The 24,767-nt window shown below is 31.2% G+C and overlaps 1 protein-coding gene across 1 annotated transcript; it reads left to right on the forward strand.

Moving 5' to 3' along the window:
* LOC124366664 lies at positions 1-23,768 on the forward strand. The gene is made up of 6 exons (XM_046823265.1): positions 1-76; positions 2,168-2,270; positions 5,165-5,529; positions 13,034-13,274; positions 14,736-14,825; positions 23,658-23,768. Exons 2-6 carry the CDS (start codon positions 2,175-2,177, stop codon positions 23,766-23,768), a joined length of 903 nt encoding a protein of 300 aa, XP_046679221.1. The 5' UTR covers positions 1-76; positions 2,168-2,174.
* Positions 23,769-24,767: the final 999 nt, after the last annotated feature.

A 24,767-nucleotide genomic window follows, 5' to 3' on the forward strand; every position in this document is an offset into this window, starting at 1 on the left:
TGTCAGATAAATTAAAGCACCTGAACATTATAAACTTGAATATACTCTCATCATTCCTCCACTGTACTTTCACCTGGTAAGTAAATTGTGTTTGCACATTATACCATATATGATACGTTATACACTCTATATAATTATTTTTATTAATTTTAAGTTTTGTAACCAGCTTGAATTTTAATAATTTGTACGAACATTTACTAATTAAATTAAATTTTTAATACTATGTTACTGTAATTTTTTCCTGCATATTTTAACATTTTATTGAATAACAGAATTAAAAAATGCATACTATATAGAAATACCCATTTAGGCCCATACATATGAAATCCAAATAAGTCCTTTTAAAGCTTAATATACTTAGTTGGAAAACGGCTATTTATAAAGCAAATAAATCTCCATCCAAGGAAAAACAATTAATAATTAGTATTTTAATTTTGAATAATATTGTAAAATATTATATATATATTGCTAGGTAAAACACTTATAAAATTCTATGACGGGGTGTTTTTATCTTTGTTTTGTTATGGACTTAATATTTTTCTCATCTTCAAAATTTTAACTTAATTATCTCTTTCACAGAAATAATGATTGTTGTATTGCGTCTTTAAATGTACTTCGAAATAAATTTATAATTATTAGGTAAGTTTAATTTTTATTAGAAATATTAAAAAGTATCATTATTTTTTCTAATCGAAATACGTTTTACAAAAAACTTTTTATTTTATACTCATAGCTTTTTTCGTCCTACATAACTAATTTAAAATGAACATTTTAAAGAATAGTATATTAATATCCTGGCTAAGTAAATATGTGTCGCGAAACTAAACTTTTGGTAAACAGCAGAAGCCTAAGCAACTTATAAAAATACTTTTAAACTATACAAAAATATCTATTTCTAGACATCGTAGATACTTAAACAATACATAATTTTAAATATGAGTTTCTTTTTTAAGTAATCCTCTTACATAACTGTCTTAGCATCAAGGGTTACGTGGAGCACGTTCTAATTCTTTTAGGCCACTTGAAATCTCCGAGACAAAAAACAACGAAAACATGAAATCAAAATCACGTAAAGACTCTCCAATTCGTTATATGTTTCATTACGATGAAAGTAAATAATTCAAATGATATTCTAAATAATTTGTCCATAAACTTATTTACTGCAGTAGTGTAAAAAGAAGCACTGTACATCCTAAAATCACCAGAGTTGAACTGACATAGATTATATTCTAACTGCAAACGGAATTAATGAATTAATCATTTATAAAATTCCTCATTTTCAATGGATTAAACAACTAATTATGAATTAAGAGAACCCTTTCAGCCACCTATCACCTAATTGCCCTACATAAATTCATTAGTTGCAGCAATATCAATTTTTTTATTTATTTTTTATTAAAAAGGAGAGGCAGATCCCCTTTTAAGCCTTATTCTGTCCGCTTTCATGGGCCACAGGCCTGTGCGAGGATCTTATCAAACAGAATAAGGGGGAGAGTCGATACAGTATAAGGTCAATGGTACTGATAAAACGTACAATGGTCACTGACAGGATTTGAACCTGCGTTATCTCTAACTCAAACACAAAGTCCAACGACTTGTTTGTTTTGGTATAACAAACGTGATGGATGATTTCCTTTTGATTATATACAATATGACCGTTTTGAAATCACCAAAATACAAGTGCATCTCTACGTCATGCACTGTTTTGGGACTCATTTGAGCATGACGTACTGAAGTTAAGAGCACCATACAACAAGCCTAAATATGCATGTTTTAGTAATAATTTATTTTATTATTAGGCTCCCGGACTTCTGAAAAAGCGTTCTTGGTTAAAATAAATAATACATTTTTTCTATAATATATTTAATAATATGTGCCAAATTTGGTTTCTTTACCTTAACTATTTTTAGAGATAATAATTTTTTAATAAAAAATACAGAATGGGGTCTACCGGCTAAAAGAGACATTTATCGATTTGTGTTTATATGATATTTTTTGTTCACAATGATGAGTAATATCGCCAACTGAAGTTTGTGACACCCTTTTGTGAAAACCCTGTATATGTATACACAAAAATACGTAGAGGAAATTGTATATTGGTTAATTTATTTTATTCTGCTTATTTGAAACACTTTTAGTAATTAATATATCTTATTCTTCATTCTAGACTAAACATGTGGACTATTATTGTCTTGGCAACTGCTATATTAACTACCGCTACTGCGTTGGAAAATGTGGTGCCTTACCAGTACTCCTATTCTTATCCTCAGGGCTTTAACATATATTTAGATACTTTAGTCGATCAAATTCCTAATTTAATAAATTAGCTGTTGCGTAACTATAAAATTCACAGGATTTGTTCAAAACATTTACTGCTAGCAGTATAGTGTTTACGTAACATGGAATTGTACCTCTTTGTATTAATTCAATTGGTATAAATGGCAATAGACAAATTGAATGTAAATAAACATAAAATCACAAAAAATACTTGCTCCGCCGGGACCATGTATATATATATAAATATATATATATATTCATATTCATATATATATATATATATATATATATATATATATGTATATATATATATATATATATATTATACTTTTACATTTCTATATATAAATTCTACTTATAAATAAATCAATATATATATAAGTATAATTTATATATAGAAATGTAAAAGTATAATATATATGTATGAAAATATTTTAACAGTTTTACAAAAGTTTTACGGTGCTTATTTCAAAGAAATCTGTTAGTGCGTAAGCGAGCACGATCACTTTAATATATAATATATATATATATATATATATATATATATATATATATATATATATATGTATATATTATACTTTTACATTTCTATATATAAATTATACTTATATATATATATATATATTTATAACTAAAATTTTATTTTTAAACTATGACACAATGATACTTTTTATAGCTTTCATATCAGCGATAACTATCACAAAGGATACTGAGATCTATTGAATTAATAATGAGGCTTAAGTATGAATGAGAGTTTGGGTGATGTGTTTAGCTAAAATAACTTATTGAGATCACAAGACGGGTTGTATTTGTTATATTTTATATTTAACTTATTCTATATTAATGTGCGAAGACTCTGTCATGTGATTGGACCAAGCACGTGCGTTGGTTATCACGGTAACGCACATAGTACTTTTGTTCCTTTACCACAACCAGCATGTTTACTATTATTGTTATTGTTTTTATATTATATAATTATAAAATAATATAATATATTAAAGTATAATAATCATATAGTAGAATATCAAAATATTTTTATTGAATACAGTAAGCGATGTATTTGGATATTTTTATTTCAATCAAACTTGTATTCGTTCTTGCTAATACTTTTTTGTTACAACGATTTTGAGGAAGATTAAATGATCCATTCAAGTGTCAATAAATTATTTAAAGAGTCATAGCATCGAAACGGTGATTTAAAAACTTTTAATATGTTAAAGAACTACATATTTTATCTGATCTTTTACGTTAGCAGTCCAACTTTGTTGTGAATGAGCTATAAGGTGCATTTTGGATCAGTATTAAAATTTCCAAAATTTTTCACAGTTCGTCATTTCATCTAGATATTCCTCAATCCTTAGCTACTCCTCAGCCCAAATTGTATCGGTATTAATTAATTTTTGCTTAATCTCTGTTAAACATTCCATACGGTTTACCCCTTGTAAAGTTGTGGCTTAAATATATAAATAGATGTAAATTACTATTTTTGTCTAGTGTTGGTGTCTTGATCCAATTCTCACGTGAACGTATTTACATTTCGTAATTCCGATGCAAATCGCTTATTAAACTTTGGATGAGACGAATAAACCTTTATATAACCGTATGTCTATTTCATTTCGTCTGTCTTCCTGTATGTAATATTTATGACAAAATAAATGGATTAAAACAGGTTTACTGAGGTTAACAAAATATTATAACATACTGTGCCTGTTGCCCGTATAAAACTTTTAAGACCAAAGTACTTCTGTTTCAAAATAGAGGCTATTAGAATGTTTAAATATCATGAATTTAACCAAAGAATACTTTTTTGAAGAAACAATTGAACATAATAGCGGTACATTTTTAATTGTACAACATCAATTTGGTTAAGACCTCGGTGCATGTAATGTTTTCTGTGTTATAACTAAAATATAAAATAAACACTAACGTAAAATAAAAAAACGTAATTAAGTATTTCTAATTGTGGAACATATTTTATCTATTATAGTTGATTAACAATTATTTCCTACAACTGTTTTTGTATAAATCATAAACTACAAGTGAGTTATATTAGATAAGGTTAATATTTAGGAACGTATTTTTGTTATAATCGTTTATTTTTTAATTTTTTAGTTATGCTATGCGTAACTGTTTAAACCTTACTCGTAATTGAAAGGCGACAAGGAAAAGAATTGTTTACCATCAGTTGCTTACAGAGGTTTAATTATAAAGTAATCTTTTGTTGTATTACTTTTATAATATTATTAATTACAAAAACTTCTTCTTTAACAACAAGTAAAATATGCCATAGTTTTTAGACTAATCCATAATTAATTATAGGTCCCTAACGTAATAATACTTGATATCTTCATGCCAGGTTTAACAAAAAAGGCTGAATCAACTTAAAAAAGTAGTTAAGCATTAATGAAATAACGAATATTCTCAAATAAGGCAAGTAACATACAAGTAAACTCACACATATACAGATAAAAAATCACATACTTATTCTGAACCCTTTGTATATAGGCCCGACTAGAAAATTGCTATTAAGAATTGGCAACACAACCAAGGTATGTGTTGCCAATGGCGCAGTGTAGCGGGTACGGCGGTAATCTCAAGATAACCGGATCAAGCAACGACGAGCCGCTTGGATAGGTGACCGCTAAGCGATCCTGTTCTTGCAGCCCGCCTGCCCGGCCATTGGTGGTGGATCGGAAGTCACCTTTAAGCCGTTGGCCCCCAGGTTGTGTTTCAGAGGGCTTATTAGTTCCAGCTTTACCTGTGGAATTGAGACATTCATTAATTTTTGTATTGTGATTTAAAATATAATTTAAAAAAATAGTAAACAAAAAACCGATTACTGCACATTAAAGATTTCTTAATAACCTAATCGTTATTTTCTTCACAGGACTACATGAGCAGCGCCACCTACAACGGCTGGAGAACACCAACAAAGGGCTCCTCAAAGAGTTTCCAGCACAGGTTGTTAGACACGTTCTCCAGCCTGTGTCCTGACTGTCTGAAGACTGACGGAGTAGACGAGGTCACCGAGATTCCTATTTTAAAGGATGCCATCGAATATACATACTTCCATATCATAAAGCCCATTATAAAAGTATTGGTGCACAATTTTGGAATTGATAAAGAAGTGATATACACATCTACTGTTAGCGTTTGTGATAGAAACGAGCGTGATATGGACACTATGGAATTAGGTGATGTACTGCAAATGATTTGCTCTGATATTAAACAGACAGTGGAGAAAGGGTATTTGTAAATCCATGATTTTGGTAACTGCCCGACTTTTGAGTTTCAAAACGTACGTTTGAATAAATAAGTTGTTCTATCTGAAATTATTATATTATTATTTTTATTTCCTCTATTTGTGTACACATGATATAGTAATATCAACCCAGGTCGAATTGCTATCCGTCACTTCGTTTTCTCACGCTAAAAATAGGGGGTCGGTTAATTAACATAGGAAATGTACAATGTATTCACCAGGAGTTCTTAATTTCATTTGTAATAAGTTATAAATTATAAATTAGGGTTATTTAAAATAGGTATAATAAATTGATATTTACAATTGTGTAATTAATATTTTACCTAAGGTCCAGTGCAAGGCTTTCGAACTGTAGCTTAACTAACGGAGCTGGTTCAAAACACAAGCTTCTCAATTGATATTAGCACAAAAGATGTGTTATGTTCATATGTATATTTAAATGTTTTCTTCAATCAGAAAACATGAATATCGGGATTTTTTATTGTCGAATTTAAAGTGTTTTAGTTGTTTCAATGATCGTACTTTACATTTTACCGTAACGTAATAAATTGTTCACTTCCTCAAATTTCTTAATCAAAATAAAACAGCCTACTTCTTTTATTTCTATTCTAGAAGAAATTGTAGCACCTAAAAATCCTTAATTTTAATAATGTTATTGTTTTTATAAACAAATTGAAACTTATAGAAAGGAAAAGCTCGGTAAATTGTAATATTACAGGTTATTTTGTTGTATTTCTGTAGAAATATTTTGTACGATAAGCCTACTTTTAATCAAACCAAATCACGTAAGCCGCTTCCAATCGGCTATTAAAATTCAGACACATTTGGGTGCCTGGTATTTCTTTGATAAATATGTTTTACAACAGAATAAATACATCACTCTTCGATAACCAGCATTACTCCAACAATTAATCTTATATTCAGACAATTGAAAATTAAAGCAAAATAAGTATACGAATGCCTTATCTAACGTTTCTCTTTTCCTGATATATTTATATTTGCTGTTCATTTATTTCTTCTTTTATAAAAAACACAGACAAACCAGTTTCTGTTATTATACATATCAAATCAGTTCTTGACTTGGAGGCTAACATGAAGACAAATAAACACCCACGGCACAGCAAATTTATCACCCAACAACGTAAGATTCATTATTATATTATAATATTGTGTGATAGTATAGCGTTATTTCTAAATTATCAATACAATACAGGTTCAGAATAACACCGTTCTTCAGTTAGCCTCCCAAAGATAAATACTGTACGATATTTCATACACAATTTCCGCTTCCTTATTTCCTGTGTTCATTTCCGCTGTGATATCGTTCGGAACTGAACGAACAGACACAACTTTCACATAGGTATCCATCTGTTACAGGTCAGTATATAATATCAAATACATATTCTACCGAAACAATTCACTCATGTAATGTTCTCATGCCAATAACTGTTTGAATTATTTCTTTCAAAACTTTGATAAAATTGTAGTTATTTAAAAAAACCCCAACTAATTCAGTAACAATTGAAATATATTGGCCATTGTTTAGAAATCGTATTTCTAAAGGAATAATAAAGTCGAAGTTCTTAGCTTTTTAGCTTACACACTCCTGATATAATATATTATGCCATTTTACTGTAGTGGATTAAAATGCAAAAAAAACAACGCAGAAAAAAAGAAAAGCTTCTGTACATAACGTGAAATTTGTGAAGAGATCTGACTTTAACAAATGAACAACAAAAACCTTTTCCTATCACCTGTTTCAATATGTGTAAATTATTGCACTTATTATTGTTGACTTTTAGCAGGTGACTAAAAACACATTTACTTTCTGTTCATTAAGTCCATAAGTATACTGAATCAATTCCGAGATCAGTGGTGCTTAGCCCGGAGGATTACCGGAATAGGAATTTGCGTATATGTTAACCAGGGACCCAAACAATGTCCAAGTAACATTTTAGTACAATCAATCCAGTAGCTTTTAGGTTATTGAGTAACAGTAACACACACACACACACACACACACACACACACACACACACACACACACACACACACCATTATAATTTTATATAATATTATAAATTTAAAAATCAATGACATCTGAACAAAGCTGCAACAAGGCTGCAATGTAATGAAAATGCGCAGTACTTTAATCATAACTTATTTGTAATTAAGGACTTACATCACGAAAAGACATTTCTTCGCTTTTCCTCACTCGCAGATGTTTTCACTGTTCCGCGGTGTGGAAATTTTTCATATCTCCTTTCTCACATTACTTTCTTGTCTTGTAGTATCTTCTTTTATATCAGTAGCTCTGAGAATTTTATTTTTATTTTACTTTGAGTTATTGTAGCTTTTATAACGTTGCAATAGTCAGTTTGGAGATATACAGTGGTTTCTATAATCTTTTTTTTTATTTTTTATTTCTTTGTATACTTTCAATAATTTGATGCATCAAGCCAAGAGTAAATATATAACTAAAGAATTTGTCTAGAAATAGTGGTTATCCGTGGCCACTCACGAAATTTCTTGGGTTTTGCACATGCACGAGAATTTCTCGTCCGAGTGGATTATATTTTCGACGCCAAAGTTGAGTTTGCCTTGTTTCCACGATCAAGAAAATTTGTCTAGAATTTTATATTTATGGCTATTGTAATTTAATCTGGTTTTAGTATTTTTTGTATACCTTAGTTGGTTTTCTCTTTTTCTCCTACTTAGAACATAAAGCTTCTACGTTCGGCCGTAGTAACTTAATTTCAGCTTAAGATATTCGATGCTTCATTTAAGTTAACTTTATAGGCCTGATCAAGAAGATATAAACATAAGCAGGTATCAGAAGTCTCCTTCTGTAAAAAGATAATTAAGAAGGTTTTCTAACAGTTTTTTTAGCTGTTGTTTTTTGGATATTTTCTTACTATAGCGGTTGCAGAAAATGTTGAATTAAAATGTGTTCTTACTGCCAACCCAATAGACACTTTCATGACTATAAATTTATACAAATTGAAAATTGTGTGGTTACATTAATGAAAAATATGGTTGTACTGTCATAAAAAATGTTTACACAGAACAGTTGATAGGCTCCTTCAAGTATTATTTCGCATCTGTAGAGACAAGAAGAGTAGTTAGTTTCATTAATAGTTACATAATAGTTTCATTATTATGTAAAGAGTAGTTAAAAAAATTATAAATAATTTCCTACATATTACTTAATTTGAAAACATAATCAGTTAATACAAACTGCGGCACTCCGTAAAGCTATAAATGTGTCTATTTGTGTCTAATTTAAAAACAAAACTCTGATTTTATACTTTAGATATCTGAAATGTATAGTATAGTGATAATAATGATTGCCTATTCCTCTGCGTTCAGGGTATTTATATTAAAGTGCTGTGAATTTTGCACAAAAATGGTTTCAAACCGAAATAAATCGTTTGCACTACTCTAGTGAACCTGTGAAGTTTTTCTCCAACTCTTCGATAATATTCGGTCCTCATATCATCACTGTGTAACATATTTATTTAATACAAATTATTCTGGCTGTGAAGAATTTTCGTAAGAAACGATTATTTTCAGCCAACTTCCTTGTCGAAAGTGTTGAGATGTTTCAAGGACAGGAAGCTCAAGTGATCTTCTGTTACTCAAGTGACCGCAGTACAAATGGTGGTTCAGAGCACTTCACATTTTACTCGGAATATTTTGAACTCAAAATCGGGTCACCTCGCCAACCGAGTAGATGTATTTTGCCTTTCCTTGAAATTATAGGTAAATATCAATCAATCCACGTTAGAATAAATTGTCCTCCTACATGAATGTGAATCACATAAAGAAGAAGTTATAAGATGTCCTTGCCAGTGTTTGTAGTGTGTTGGGACTGTTTTGTTATGTTCTGATCATATAAGACAAGATATTGGGAAATATTCGATTGGACTTAGTGTTGAACTGAACATTGCATTTGCTTTAGTAGTGACAGGATATTTATGATGATATAAGCATAGGTAACGCGTAACAGACTTCGTTGAGGCTGCAAGCAAAATTTAAAGTTATTATCAAATTCTGAAAGTCAGGCTACCATCTGTTACAATGTATAGCGTTTTTCAAAGCTACATTGGTTTTTTTCAATTAAAACTTAAATTAAATGAAAATGTTGGGAAAGAAATGTTGGGATTTAATTTTAATTAGATTGTGAAAAGTAAGGATACTAACGAATATGTAATCCTTTGGCAAGTTACTACTGGTAATTTTAGATTATTAAGAAGGCGGTTCACTGCCTTGAATTGATCAGAACTTGTCTTGTACTGCAGTTACGTTAGATCTGAGAAGGCTATTGTTCTTAAGTTGGATACGGCTGGGCCAATGAGAGAACGCCGCGGATGTCCATCTGAAGGGTGGGGAAGGGGAACTATAAAACCACCAGCTCATAATTTTTGCCCTTCTTTTGGTTATTATCGTGAATTAAGTTGATTACAGTGTCCGCTGTATTTCTAAATTTTTTCCGCGAGGGATTTTGAGATAAGCACCAAATTTATTGTACGTTATATTGAAATAGTCTTCAAGATCTGATATTAAATAAATTTTGTTGTCTTTTTTATAGGAAAATTAGATTTATAGAAACTACAGAGCAATCTGCATAACTGATTCTTGATGAACAATAGAGCATAATAGAAACCTACGATTTACATTTAGTTCAAACTTGCAAGAAAAATGAATTAAAATTGAACGTTGATAATAACTTTAATTGGAATTTGGAAATTTAGTAATTTAGTAATTATAATTTATTTGTACTGTTTTATTGTGAATTATTAATTGGAAATTATTTCAACTTTAATAATTGTTTGAGAGAGTTTTATCTGAATTGTAAAGACTTAAAAGTTAAGGTACAACTAGTGGAAAGAGAAGTTTTATTTTTTCTTTTTGAATTTTTCAGTGAACTTAGAAGTGAACTTTATTATTTCAGTTATTTCCAAATGGTATTTGATTTTTATTTGAAAACTTTTTTTTGTTTCATGAGAGAGCTCTGATTCTTAGTTTAATATATTTTATTGAAATTCATATTTCTTGCCAAAGGACCTTTTAAAATTACTAAACGATTTGTCAATTCTTTGTGGAAAATAGAGTGATGAAGATTCTGAAACATTGAACTTTTTAATTTGCCAGTTTAAAATAAATCTATTATTTTATTTAGAACTCTGATTTTTCTTTAAAACAAACCAAATAATTTGTAATAGTTAAAAGAATAGTAATAAATTTTACTGAATATTTACTCGGAGCTTACTAATCAAAAAATATTTTTTTATCGTCTTGGATGTCTGAATATTAATATCTACTATCCAAGTCGTTATACTATGCCAAATGTTACAATGGTATATAATTATCATAAGACTGTTTATAAATCAATTTAATCTTTCAATTTCACGTTTCCCATTGGACCAATGTAAAAATTTCCGCTAATACTCACCCAACTCCCATGGTGCATTGTACACTATCATCAAATTCCGTGGTTCCTTCAGTATATAAATGCAAAATTCATGCTGTTATGCAAATTTACCAGTCTTCAGGACAGTTTGCTACCATGATTACAAATACACATGCAGAATACAATAATTTTTACTGCTTTTCTTCGCTTCTGAGTGTAAGCCTTTCAAAAGACAGGCTTCGCTTACACTCAGCCAATTATCTGAACGCTGATAAATCACTTTGGAGAGGAAGGTTTTACTCTTCCATTAACTATTTTATATTGCTATACAGTTAGCAGTGATATTATTACTACTTAAATTATTTATTGGCATCCTGATTGGTAACTAACATGATGGGGTTCAAACGTCTAATGTCTGTTGCAAATCACAATAAAACATCCTCAGATAGCAAATAACTAATAAAGTAAAAGAAGGGCTATCTCTTTATAGATTAGACCTTTACAAACGCAGTAACTCACTAAAGAAGAGCGCTTTGGTGTAATATTGTTAGTAACGCAGGCAGCATCAAAGCAACGTCAAAGAGATACAAAGATACTGAGAGACTCGTTACGGATATTGTACCGTCAAGCTTCACTTTGACTTGACACAATGCCTCAAGCCTCAGACAGATTGTTGCTTTTAAAATAAAATTAAAAATCATATGCGAGTAAGATTATTAGGGTACGTTTAAGGTAACATTATAAAAGATTTTATTCCGGTTATTTGTTAAATATCCGAAAAAAACATAACTTCAAACAATTAAAACGTTAATATTAGACACAGTCTTTGTATACTTACAATATTTTACACATTTTAATTAGTTCAGAACTTTTTTATATGTAATGCAAAAAACTAATGGAAGTAGAACATTTTCTGCAATTTGGCTATTAGTGAGAATTTCAATAGTACAAAACACAACATGTTTACGATAAAACACTCCACGCTACAAATAAACATATCTTTGGTAATTTCAATCATCGATCGCCTATACAGGGTGAGTCGAAAACGTTTCTGTACGTTTATTCAGGTATTGACTCCACACTACCGCTGATAATAATTTATGGTAACAAGCACTTAATGTTAAGCTGAGAACACACCTGTGTACATAATAGCTGAACACAAAACGTGACGTTGATAAAGTGAAAAATACATAGTAGTTATAGAAGAGTGACTTATTTGTGTACGCACTGTTGCTAAGGATATTTTTAAAGTACCCATTGATTCGCTCGCCTTGTTTTATTCTTGTTCTGTACAGCACCACAAGGATTCGTATCATATGTTTAGTTTAGAATCGAAAGTAAAAATTATCTTTGACTATTGTATTTTAATTAAACATTGAAAGCATAAAGTGTAGTTTTAAAATACTTTTATTCCATTAAAAAAGTAACAATGAGTGGTAGATTATTTATTTCAACATTCTTTTCAAAAGTGTGTCCTAAAATTACATTTATTATAGACCTTTAGGATTTATTCAAAACTTCATCACGATGATGACAGAAGAAGACTTTATAAAGATTTATGATAACAACCCATTCTCCTTTCCTAAACTAATTGGAAAGAGGAAATTAACGAATTGGAACAAGATTGTAGTAGTAATAGTTCTAATAGTTTGTTTTTCCTCTGTGACAAAGTGTTTAGTCTCGACTAGCTTTACTGACATAAAGTCATTTCTAGATCAAATGGTAAGGATTTATTTTATAGTATCAACCTTAAACAATTTATGGGTATTTTTGAATGTCGGCCAGACGGACACAGTTGGCCTAGAGGATCTCATCAGTGTTGACCGTGATTTGGAAACTACGCTGAGGTCTCAAATTGACTTCTTTTACCCGGCGATTGTTTGCTTTGTAACCATCCAACTTTCGGCCTATCTCAGATTTATAAAAGAAACCAAGAGTGCTTACTTTATTACCGTAGTTATTACAAAGTTCTCTTCAGTCCAAGCTGTTTTGATGAAACACATGGTCTTAAAGAGGATGAAGTGCATCCAAAAAAAAGTAGTAGAAACTAGGAATATATTGGACATAGTTCCATTAACCAGACGGATTCTCGGATTCAACCACAAAGTCAACAGTGTTCTTTCACTGTGTGTGGCCAATGCAATTTCCACTGGTCTGCTACAATTCCTAGACAGTCTATCGTCTTACTGGAAAGTCTACGGCCTCCACAACGTGCTGCAGTGCTACGAGTCTACATCTCCTGTGTTGGCCGCGATACTCCAAACTCACATTATCACAGAACTGCTGTTCTTAGCTGGAACATCGAGGAGGATATCAAATTGGGTACATATTTTTTTGTACTTTGTATTTTATTTTTAGTATGCAAACAGTGTACTAGAATTTGCACATCGCTTAATATTCGCTTAGTCTTTATTTTTAGGATAAAATACGTTGTGGTTAGACTTCAGCTAATTATTTAAAAAAAGGATAGATTTTAGTAGAAAGAGTGATATTTTTCATTTCGAACGTAAAAATCTTGAGGTAACTTCCCTAAATAAAAAAGTTAAATATATCGTATGTTTATCACTCTAATAGGAATTACTAGCTATTGAAGTAGGAATTTTACAATACTTTGACCAATTAAAAACGGTTTATGATTAGAATTAGAATTATTTACAGTTTGTAAATGAATTAAAACTTGATAAAGTTATGTGTTTTATATTTATGATATATTAAAAAAGTTTAATATATTTTAATTATTGTCACTCCTTCCAGTCATCTACCATGTACTTATTGAAATCCTTCATGTGCTTATCTCCTGGTAAGGTGCGCCTTAACGTTGTTTCCAAAGTCTACCACTCGGCGTAAAGTGGTCAACAGATTTTTTCGTATTTTTTTCTTATTTTTAGAAACTGTATCTTTAAGAGCTAAGACCGTAGATTTCTTGCGAACTAAAATAGTTATTTAATCTCAACATCTATTACACCAAATTACTTTCGAATACATCTCACAATACTTAGTATGGTCTACAACACATAAAATCTCTGTCTAATATCAACTTCTAGGACACAAGAAAGAGAGCAAATAAATTTTTGGTAAGTTACGTATTAAACGAAATCCTACAACATTAACTATTGAAGGTCGCAATTGTACCAATGAGTAATTACTTATTCATACTCATACCATTCATGAGAAGCACTACGAAGAGAAATTAATTATAATATTATTAATGTAATTATTCCAGAATTATAGTAGTTTGGGTTTGAAGACAACATGATGATTTTATTTTTTAAAGGTAGACGTAACTAACTAATTATCTGCATTTTTTATAATACCAAACACTAACGATCTAATGTCCATTAGGTGGAATCGTTATCGTGGGAGATCAACAGGGGAATTTGCTCTGCAGAATACCCTTTGGAGTACAGAAAGAAAGTATGTAAATAAGTATGAATCATATTCTTAAATACTTAGGTTTGTGCCAATTTTTGGGATTCTTTTTACCGAAAGAATACGAATAAGGGCGTTTTACATTTAATATTTTTTTTTAATGAGATTATATGTTTCAATGTTACAGCAACTATTTTTATAGGGAAATCTTCTACATAAATTATAAATGGAAATATTCATATATTTCTTTTACCACTACACAAAACTATTAACGCCAAATCCATGATTTTTAAATAATTGCAATAAACTACTGTTATTGGTTATTGGAAACAATGTATATAGGAGGATGAGATGTAAAGTAAATTGTGACCTGTATAAACGTGAATGCACTAATATGAATGCTCCTATTTCCAGTTAAAAGTAATCATGCTAGAGATGGCTCATACCTCTACTGACTTGACAGCATTGGAGTTGCTTGTGGTAGATAACTCCTTCCTCACTTCTGTAAGTATATAAGTTGCATTCACACACCCATATACGTGGTCTTGGACTCGTGTTTATCTATAGGCAGGCGAGCACCCTCTTACACCACACCAACTACCTACTCTGTACTCCGAGTATTGCCATTTATGGGCCGACCGTTAGCAAAGCCTGTCCGCACGATATCTCGTAAAAGAACTGACCTACATAGACTTGACATTTTGCACGATACTTCATTTTTATATAGGCGACACTGAATTCGATGATGGTGCAAGTCACTCCATGGCATTTAACTGAGTGTTAGCAAATAATTTTACATTGGCCTTGTAAGTAACCGTGAATGTAACGAGGAAATAGCATAATAAATAAATCTCTAAACTCACATAATAAAAACAAATCAGATTTTCAGATGGAAAAACTTTTATTCATATAGTAAAAATGAAAAATTTTAGTGGAAAGTCAATATTAACATTCGGTTACATTGTTTATTTTAAGCGCACTCTTTAGTTATAGTGCCTTCCTCAAATCACCAGAAATTTTATTATTTTTTACAATTCTACAAAACCCAACTCAATGAAGATAAATGTGATAAATTGCGATGTTATTTTCGGGGCAAGCGAAAATATTCGCTACTTGCCAGATAGCCAGTCGAGCTGGGTTTAGAAATTTCCAGGGTTCGAGAATTTCATACAACTATTATTTATTGTTAGGAGTCGAATCAGAGGGCCCTGGCGGAAGAAATTGATACTTCCAAAATAACGTTGGGCTTACTTCATCACGTCAACTCCAATAAAATTTTGAAGGCGTAAAAAAAAATAATCTTGATCAGAAAAATAAAAATTTCTTGTTCTAGGAAAGTTATTGTTCAAGCGAGTTTTGATTTTCGAAAACAACTGTATTTTTTATTGATACGTCGGTCAGTGAGGAATTACAAGTAAGCTGAGTAGTCCTCCACTGATAACTTGGTCGGGGAGTCGTATACAGTAACTATTGTAAGAGCCCGGGGTTGGAATAATGAATCGGTTAAATAATGATGGTTAGTAGAAGCAAAATACAAAATCAAAGCAAAATATAAATAGCAATGGCAAACAAAAGCAATATTCAAATAACACCAATAGCAAATATACAATCTTATAAATTAAAGAATTTAGCCATGCACCAATATCACAGTGCAACTACTATATATATAAAGCAAGCACTAACCATTAACAAAAAATATTTCTACGGGATGCAAAAGCTAGATGAATTTATAATATAAAAATAGACTAAATTGTATTTTTTCTCTAGGCAAGTGTATAGCTCCAAAAATAAAATATCGAGTTTACTTTCTCAGGCATATAATTTTGGAAAATAAAAAAAAACAAAGTAATCACTTATAACACACCATGCAGAATTACCCTACCGTATGCAAGCTAAGATAAAGGTAAATTATTTGAACCATGCAATAATGCTACTAAGCTAAATTACTATAAATATCAGGGCTCTATGAATATCAAAGAAAAATTCAACACTTACCCTATTTGTACAGTTCACCAGAAAAATAAGCTAAAATATCGTTAAATAAATATTTTGAAGGAGGTTATCGGGGGTGAGGGTGTCAGGACGTTCGCAAAAATAAAAAGAAAGAGTTGCGAGTCCCAAAATATATAAAGGAGAAAAATAAAGATAATCACTTAACAAAGATATAAATAATTAATAAAATGAAAATTAGATTGAACTTCAATAAGAACGAAAAATATTTCCGAGTAGATTAGAGATTCGCCCAAGAAATGTGATAATAATCAGACAACATAATGATGGTCGAGAAAACTTTATACCTAATATAAAAAAATTTACATCGATTGAACATAAGATTTAGTTTATGAGGACGAGGTCGGTGGGGAAGAAAGTATTTATAAAAGGAAGTCGTGGGTATAGGATGCCAGTACAATCGCCGGAAAGAAAGCAGTGGTAAGGCGAGTCACGACTGTTATATATTTTTCCGGGTGGAGATAATCGGTAGGAAAGTTCGTAAAGGAAACTCGGGATGAGGTGTCAGATCGATCGCCAGGAAAAAGAAATGCGAGACCTGAAAATTTAGAAAGGAAAATTTTATCACAGTATTTAAAATATAGTCGAAATGATAAAAAATATAATCTGATTAATTGGAATTCAAAATATAAATTAAATTGAAGAAAAGAATAACTTTAGTAATTCTAGTTGAAAAAGTAATTAAAGTTTGAGTAAATTGAGAAAGTCAAATATATTCTATTTAAATTCATGATACCCGTAAATTTCAAATAAATTATTAAGAGTATATTTAAAATCAAACAATTATCTTATCAAAATAAATCTATAACCATCAAACATTAATAATATATTTTCAGATCGATTAATTTTCATAAATGACAAATAAAATATTAAATTCTGTTTCACATAAAAATTTGGAAGAATTGTTGATGGCGGAGATAAACACTTTAGTAAGGAACAGGGTCGTTGTTCCTTACCTGGTGCTGGATATCGGCGGCGTCGAGTCGCGATGTACAGTCGTTCAGCGAGCGGGGTCGGGGGAAGGGGTCGAAGTCGTCGTGGTGAGCAGCGGTCGTCGGCGGTGTCGCGGTTACTGACTGTCTCTCTGTGTCTTCAATCACGAGCTCCTCCCGTTTGTGTTCAATGGGGTGATCGTGACAGGCGGAGAGAAAGAGTGGGGGCAGAGCCGAGCAGTACCGATAAATCCCGAACATTCCTGACAAACCCTGTACATGCGGCTGATAGCGACCTCAGTTCGGAAACGGTTTCTGATTTCTATTATCTTACGAATTAATGAGTCGTTTTATATCCGAATTAATGAGTCGTTTTATATCCGAATTTAATGAGTCGTTTTATATCCGAACATATCTGCAAAACATAGAAATTATATCGAATTAATTATATTAATATTGAACTTTCTTTATAACTCCAAAGATACTTTACAAAATGTGAGATGGTGCACAACGAATAAAATGTCATAATCTAGAATAGAATAGAAAAATTATTTATTTTCTTGAAAATATGTACAATAGTAAAAATTATATAAACATCATTTTTATACCTTAAGCACAAACACAAACATTGCTGCTCCTTAGTTGTAGACACAATTTGACATGAGAATAAAAATAAAACAATGTTACTTTTTATTAAAGAAATATGAACATGTCTTTTTTTATTTTTAATACAGCTAGGGTACATCAATAAACCAAAATTCAAGAAAACAAAATAGGGACCTCAAAAGGCAAGGAACTGCCTGTGTAGAGGTTCCAACTTTATTAGAAAAACAAAAGAAAACAACACTCAAGCAAATGAAATTAACAAATAAATTCAAATACGATAAATCTACTACCCATTTAAACTAAGCTTTAATAAAACAAATTTGAATAAAAAACACATTATATAATTTTCAAAGTCTAAAGCTAATTCAGTATACATAAAATGCCATAAATGTAAATTATAACCATATCCAGTTATCTTTTTTGTGATATTGGAATATATTCAAATTAATAGGACAAAAGCAACATATTATAATGTGGGAGTCCTTAATTTTGTAGTAAATAAATTAATAATTACTTAACCAAAAACATAATTATAGAAATATGACAAAAATCAATGACAACTACCTGACTTAAATACCTAACAATAGCACGTGACATAATTAATAAATACAAAATTATCCTAATTATATTATATTACTGTACAGATTTATGATACAATTATACAAATTTATACAATTTATTGAAGTCTGCCATTGTCACTCAGAAGGCTTAAGTCCAGGCAAATCTCCAACTTTTTCTCCTCTGTGAGGCTTCTCTGCGAGGATTTTTTTTTCTTCTTCGTGGAAACATAACTCCTTTGTTTGGTAATATTGCTATTACCTGGTTTGCCTGTTACACTCTTCTTCCTAAAACATAAATTCGATAAATTTTGACAGAATTTTTCCGTGGCATAGTTTTGAGCTACTATTACTTGTTTTAAATTTAAATCAATTTAAATTTTACTACTAAACAATAAATAGTGGTTTACTTAAAACTGGTCATAAAGTGATTGGACTTACCTTTAACTGGTATCTGCGCAGTAGTGGCCATTGCCTCTAGTGTAGTTAACATTTGTGTGAAATGTTTATCAATATATTGTTTTTGGTCTGAAGTAGTTGTTTTTCTTGTCATATATTCCATCAGGATGTCATTTTTTTCGTATATTCTCTTGTGCGGGCCTCGTCATTAGGAGTATTGATTTTGTTCACATGAAATTTCCTTTAATACTTCCTCTTTTAAGTTTGTATTATCATCGATGTCTATTTTCAAATCCCCAGTCTCATACATTTCCAAAGGTGAGTCATCGGTTTTTTGCTACAGAGTGAGCGAGCCACCAAATGGATATGCTTGCACATGTTGTTTTTTTATACTATTGTCCATACACGAGCATATGTATTCATGAAAACAGGAAATTACAATGTAGGCACAAAAGTACACAACAGTTGCATTCTTTAACTTTTTTTCACTGAATAAAATTCTTGTGCTTTAGAAGATAACACTTGCCATTCATTTTTCCAATGCAATGATGTTAAAGTCGGCAATCCCATAGCTTTCTTTATGGCGTCTACGTAGAATTTTTAGTTTTGTAACTACTTTACCTTTTTCCAATTTTATTAGGCTGTCAAAAAGTTTGTCCCTAATCAGGTTTTAGTAAAGCAAATAAGGTTTTATCCAGTCTTTGCACTTTTTTTCCTTCCAAATAAAAAATATTTCAACACTTTATTGAAGCTCTCTATAGACATATTTGTGTTTATGCCAGCATTCATGCGGTAACAATACGCCCAAAGCTTAAAACGGTGGTTTTTACGTAATAATCTTTGAAATAGTTGCCGAAGACAGAAGTATCTTGTTTACTATCAAACTTTTTTTAAGGCTCCTTCCAGTAGGGTATGAAAAGGATTTATGTCCCTTTCTTGTAGCAAAGTTTGCAAAATTTTAAAAGTAGCATCTTTCTTTTCTTTTAACTGTATTTTGTTTTAAATTCTTTTTCCACGCTCTTAGTACATGCCATGTACAAAATAATCTTACTTGCGCTGGACCCATGACCTTTTCCCAGGCATTGTAAAAGGTTTCTTCCATTAAGGTTACTTTGTTACATTAGACTTCCTTACGTTCTTTTTTGGTATTTCGATACTCCGTTGTATTGGTTTATTTGTATGTAGACAAGAGTAATTGCCTGCCATTAATTACGTTGTAAAATCACGGTTCAATGAAATAAATTTAATTGCGCTGCATCCTGCAGCATCCAGCTTTGAAAATGTAATATATATGTATTACATTTATACATATACATACATATACATATTACACCACCAGGCTCTATTAAATTCAGAGGATACAGAGCGAGAACGCGCGGACTGCTTATTCCACTATTCTAATACGCGGGCTATCTCTAGTTGGCAGGAGGGGCCCCTCCATCCCCACTTTTTCTCTCCGCCTGTCACGATCACCCCCATTGAACACAAACGGGAGGAGCTCGTGTCTTCAATCGGCTGTCGTTATATAGGTTCGTGCGATCGCGGGGATGGGGGAAGCCTTCTCCTCTCGCCGTGATCGAGGGGAAGCGGCGATATCCGCGCGGGGCACGGACCTGCCAGTTAGCGTCTGACTCATCGTCAGTAAAATAATTATTTCGCTCCTTTTTATGACAATTCTAAAACCCAAGTCGTTATTCGTAATATAAAAAAAAATTTCTGTTCTAATTTTACAATTTTACTAATGAATATTTTAAATTTAAATTTAATTTTGTATGTTAAAAAAAGTAACATGTTACAAAATATTAAAAGGACCTTTAGAGAATGATTTCATCTATAGGATTGAAGTTTTGTCAAAAACTTTATGATGATCCTTTTATAATAATGGAAGCTCTATATCCTTCAGATGGACGGAATAACTTCAATTTTGTCCACTGGAGGATTTAAAAATTTTTATGTACTATTAAAAAACCATACGTATCTGTTCCACAGGATATCTAAAAAATAAATATATATATATAAATATATATATATTATATATATAACCAAATAAAGAAATTATTAATTGGTAAAAAATATATACTGGTAAAATTTCTCCCTACGTATCTGTCCACAGGATCTCTAAGAAAAAAATATATATACAATCAATACAATCAAAATAAAAAAATTAATTTGTAAAAAAATATATACTGAGAAAATTTCTCCCCGCAAGTAAGAGATCTTGGTTTATATCCTGGTATTGCGAAGCAAATACATTTTATCCATAAACATTTATTGGTATTAGGTTAGGCTAACGGCTTTATACATACACTAATAAAAACTCATAGAACTACACCACCTATATGTAAGTATAGGTATACTTATACTCATACTTGATACTTATGTAATCATTATACATTTATTAAATTTAACTCCAGATTTATCAGGAATAAGTTAAAATTCTTTTGCGTCGCAGAAAGTCTAGTGGTATATTTGGTGCGTACATTTCCGTAATTTTTCCAGTCAGTTCATTAAAGTCTAGTTTGTTATATTTTATTAAACACGATGTACTTCTGAATTAAAACTAACATGGTATTATACCTCCTGGTTTGTACATCCCAGTTGAACCTACCACTGGGTACAACAAAAACCAATGTGTCACTTAAATGTGAACAACCTTATGGATGTCTAGAAGCGGCACATCACTACCGCAAATCTCGAGATTCTGGAATGCAAGGGTAATTCTATAATTCTAGTCTACTGCGGGAGATGGCTGTTGAAGTTGGTGGGCTTCGTTCCCTAAGCATCAGAGGTTCTTGCTAGCCTCAACAAGGGTGTGTCATCCCCTGCCTGCTTTGACTGGATAGCTTTGTTAAGAGCTGGCCTTCCCTTCTTACATAGGGACATGACTTTGAGATTAGTGCCCTAATTCTTCCTCCTATTGAGATAGGAGGCGGCCCCTACGACCTAAACTACTTATCCTGAATATCCTGTCACTCCGGAAGCAGAGCTAAGGTTTTTATAGGACTAAGTGCAATTTATAAAAGCTTCTTGTCCTAAGATAACAAAAAAACATATATTTATTGTTTGTCTATTGTGTGATTTCAGGTCGCTGGTTTTACTATCTCAATGATGATGATTTTCATTCAGTTCATGACGTAATCTGTCGTAATGGATGGCAGCAAAGTGACAACGGCAATATCCGAGACTGAACTAATGGAGCACTTGCGCTTTGCATCACGGAATTAGATTTTTCCACATTCTACGTATATTCTACAATAAATTCTAAATACTTAGGTGTTTATTGCATGTTATATGACGTTATACTTTTCCAACGTAAATTATAGTCCTAGTGGATGTTAATAACTAGTTTGGAGTAATGTATAGTAGTAAATCTAAGCAAGGAGCATGTTTGTATTTTGATTATGTGTATATTATAAAGCTTTGGTTTCCATTGATTACTAATATATTAATACAAAATATTAAAAAAAGAGAGCATAAGTAATTTAAGCTATATTTTTCCATTTAAATTATTAATTTTAACAAATTTAGCCAGAAAATATATTCTACATAGACCGTTTCTAAAAATACTCCTGCCTCAAGTATAACTAAAATGTAATATATAACTTGCATTAAATTAAGTTTGAAAAGGAATACAAATCTAAATTAAATGTTATTTCCTCTAAACCTTTATTCTAAAAATTACTAGTCAAGCAAATTTGACTAAATTCAATTGTAAAGTCTGAATTAAAATAAAATGCCACTTCTGAAAATTTTACATGTTTTAAATTTTTTATTTAATATTTATCATTTTAATTTACTCTCAAGTGGTTAATGTATTTACTACATGCTACACGTTAGTAATAAATTCAATTAGGATGTAATGTAAGTCATTTAATTAGTTATATTGTTTAAATAGACGCAATTGAAAATAATATATGTTGGAGTTATTGGTGTTCCTTCCTTAAGAGTCAAAATTTCTTGTCTAGTCTTAAGGATATGCCTCTATTACTGGAGTGGCTGGTTCAGAGCTGGCTTCACATTCTTCCTCATGGATCTCGACAGGAGGCGGCCCCTACCACCAACCTCACCCGTTGAGAATAGCTTATCACTCTGGAAGGAGCACAGAGGTTTCTTGTAGGAATAGGTGCAATTTTCTGAGCACCTTGTCCTAAGAAAAATAGCTCGACTTTGTATACAAGCTGATCAAGTCAAGGTGGCCATCATTGGGATCTTAGAAAGTATTAATTTTACAGCAAATTTAAAATGAAATCTTTGCCTTATTTGTAATACTTATTACAATTACAAAGTTGCAATTTTTAAATAGATCGCCATTTTCAAATAAGGCGGTAAACATGTCTTAAAGAAAACCTTTTGAAGTATTTGAGCTTAAAATTTATGACTTTTATCTTGATATTACTTTGATATACCTAACCATCAAGGACCACATTGACCAAGTTTGCGCCAAATTATCCTCAGGCCTTTATTATTTATGTTTTGAGGCCTTTGGCCAAGTATTGCCTCAGGATCTGATAATGGCGTATTATGACTTGATTTGACCCCAAACTTACTTACGGAGTGGTCTGTGGAGGGCTTTTTCATGAGAGTATTCCAATTGCAGAAGGAAGCAATTCTAATAATTGCTTATTTGAATTTCAGAGAATATTGTAAAGTAACCTTCAAAAAATCCAGCTTTTAACTCTGCCAAGTCTCTACAATTTTGTAACAACTCTATTCTGTATGTCTAACTGTTCCATGGCATATGACCGAAACATTCACTCGTATGAGACCAAAGGCAGGGGAAACTACCAACTAGGAGACACAAAACGGTGGTTTACAAACATCTGCCCTCACAGGCAGGTGTTCACTTTATCAACCAGCTGCCCAATTGGATAAGGAAAACCGCAGCACCCAATGTTACCGAGCTGTTTACATTTGGGTGGGAGATCGCCCAATCAGGAGATTGACCTCGGCGCTGTAGATGGAGAATTGGTGAAGGATTAAGGATGAATAAATGTTGAATTGTATGTTTAAGTGTGATCCTGATGTAGGGGAGAATGTACAAAATCTTAGCACTGAACTTTTAATATCGACAATTGATATACGTGTACTCATGTCTCTGTCATAAAGATTAATTGATGACTGTCAGGCAATACATGACTGCTTCTTATTAATAAGTATTAGCAACAGTGCTCGTTATGTTAGCTAAAAATCCGTTTACCTGCTAAAGGAAAAAGGACAACAGTAAATCGGAAAGAACGAAGTAAATCACTTTCTAAGAACCAAGCGCCAGAGAACAATGTGATCTCTTTATGCAGTGAAACTCAGTTCATTAAAAGTTGTATAACGATTAATTCCAGTTCTTAATTTGTTCCTGAGTATTATGTTTGTTCTTTCAATAAGTGAGATGATAATTTTTAGCCATAACATTTTTAAATATTTCAATTTTAAATTTAATTCTGGCAATGGATTTGCTGTTTGATAAAAATTACATATAAAAATAACTGTAATACACACAAAATGCTTGGGAAAACATTTTGCATTAACACGAAGATTGCTCAAGAAAATACTGAAGACGGACCTATTCAAAATTCAATACTATCTACTCTCATATTAATTTCTATAAGGAAAAATAAAAATGTAATCTGTTTAAATATTTTGTATTGTCTAATAAAATTTCCCAATCCTTTACCATATGTTAATTTTAATATCTATTATTTAGAAAAATGTAAATATGCATTCATTTGTTAAGTGCCTGATGATGGAATCATTGATTCCGAAAGGCCTAGCAATAAAAGATAAATATTGTAAAATTTGTATTTATTTACCAGTGATAGTACGATTACCTTTTTTCCAATGTACTCCAAGATCATTTATTCATATTTCGTATGGTCATTATTTATTAACTCTTAATTCATCCAAAATGTTTGGTATACGTGTTCCGTTTTAACCTAAATTGTTGGAAA

The sequence above is a fragment of the Homalodisca vitripennis genome, chromosome 7 (assembly GCF_021130785.1).
Source record: "Homalodisca vitripennis isolate AUS2020 chromosome 7, UT_GWSS_2.1, whole genome shotgun sequence".
NCBI classification, from domain to species: domain Eukaryota; kingdom Metazoa; phylum Arthropoda; class Insecta; order Hemiptera; family Cicadellidae; genus Homalodisca; species Homalodisca vitripennis.

What these genes read in the sequence shown, in the direction of transcription:
- LOC124366664 (XM_046823265.1), top strand. Translation starts at nt 2,175, where the DNA reads ATGTGGACTATTATTGTCTTGGCAACTGCTATATTAACTACCGCTACT. An exon ending in ACAGTGGAGAAAGGGTATTT is followed by an intron (nt 5,530 to 13,033) that starts GTAAATCCATGA and finishes TCCATTAACCAG; the next exon opens with ACGGATTCTCGGATTCAACC. An exon ending in CGAGGAGGATATCAAATTGG is followed by an intron (nt 13,275 to 14,735) that starts GTACATATTTTT and finishes TCCTATTTCCAG; the next exon opens with TTAAAAGTAATCATGCTAGA.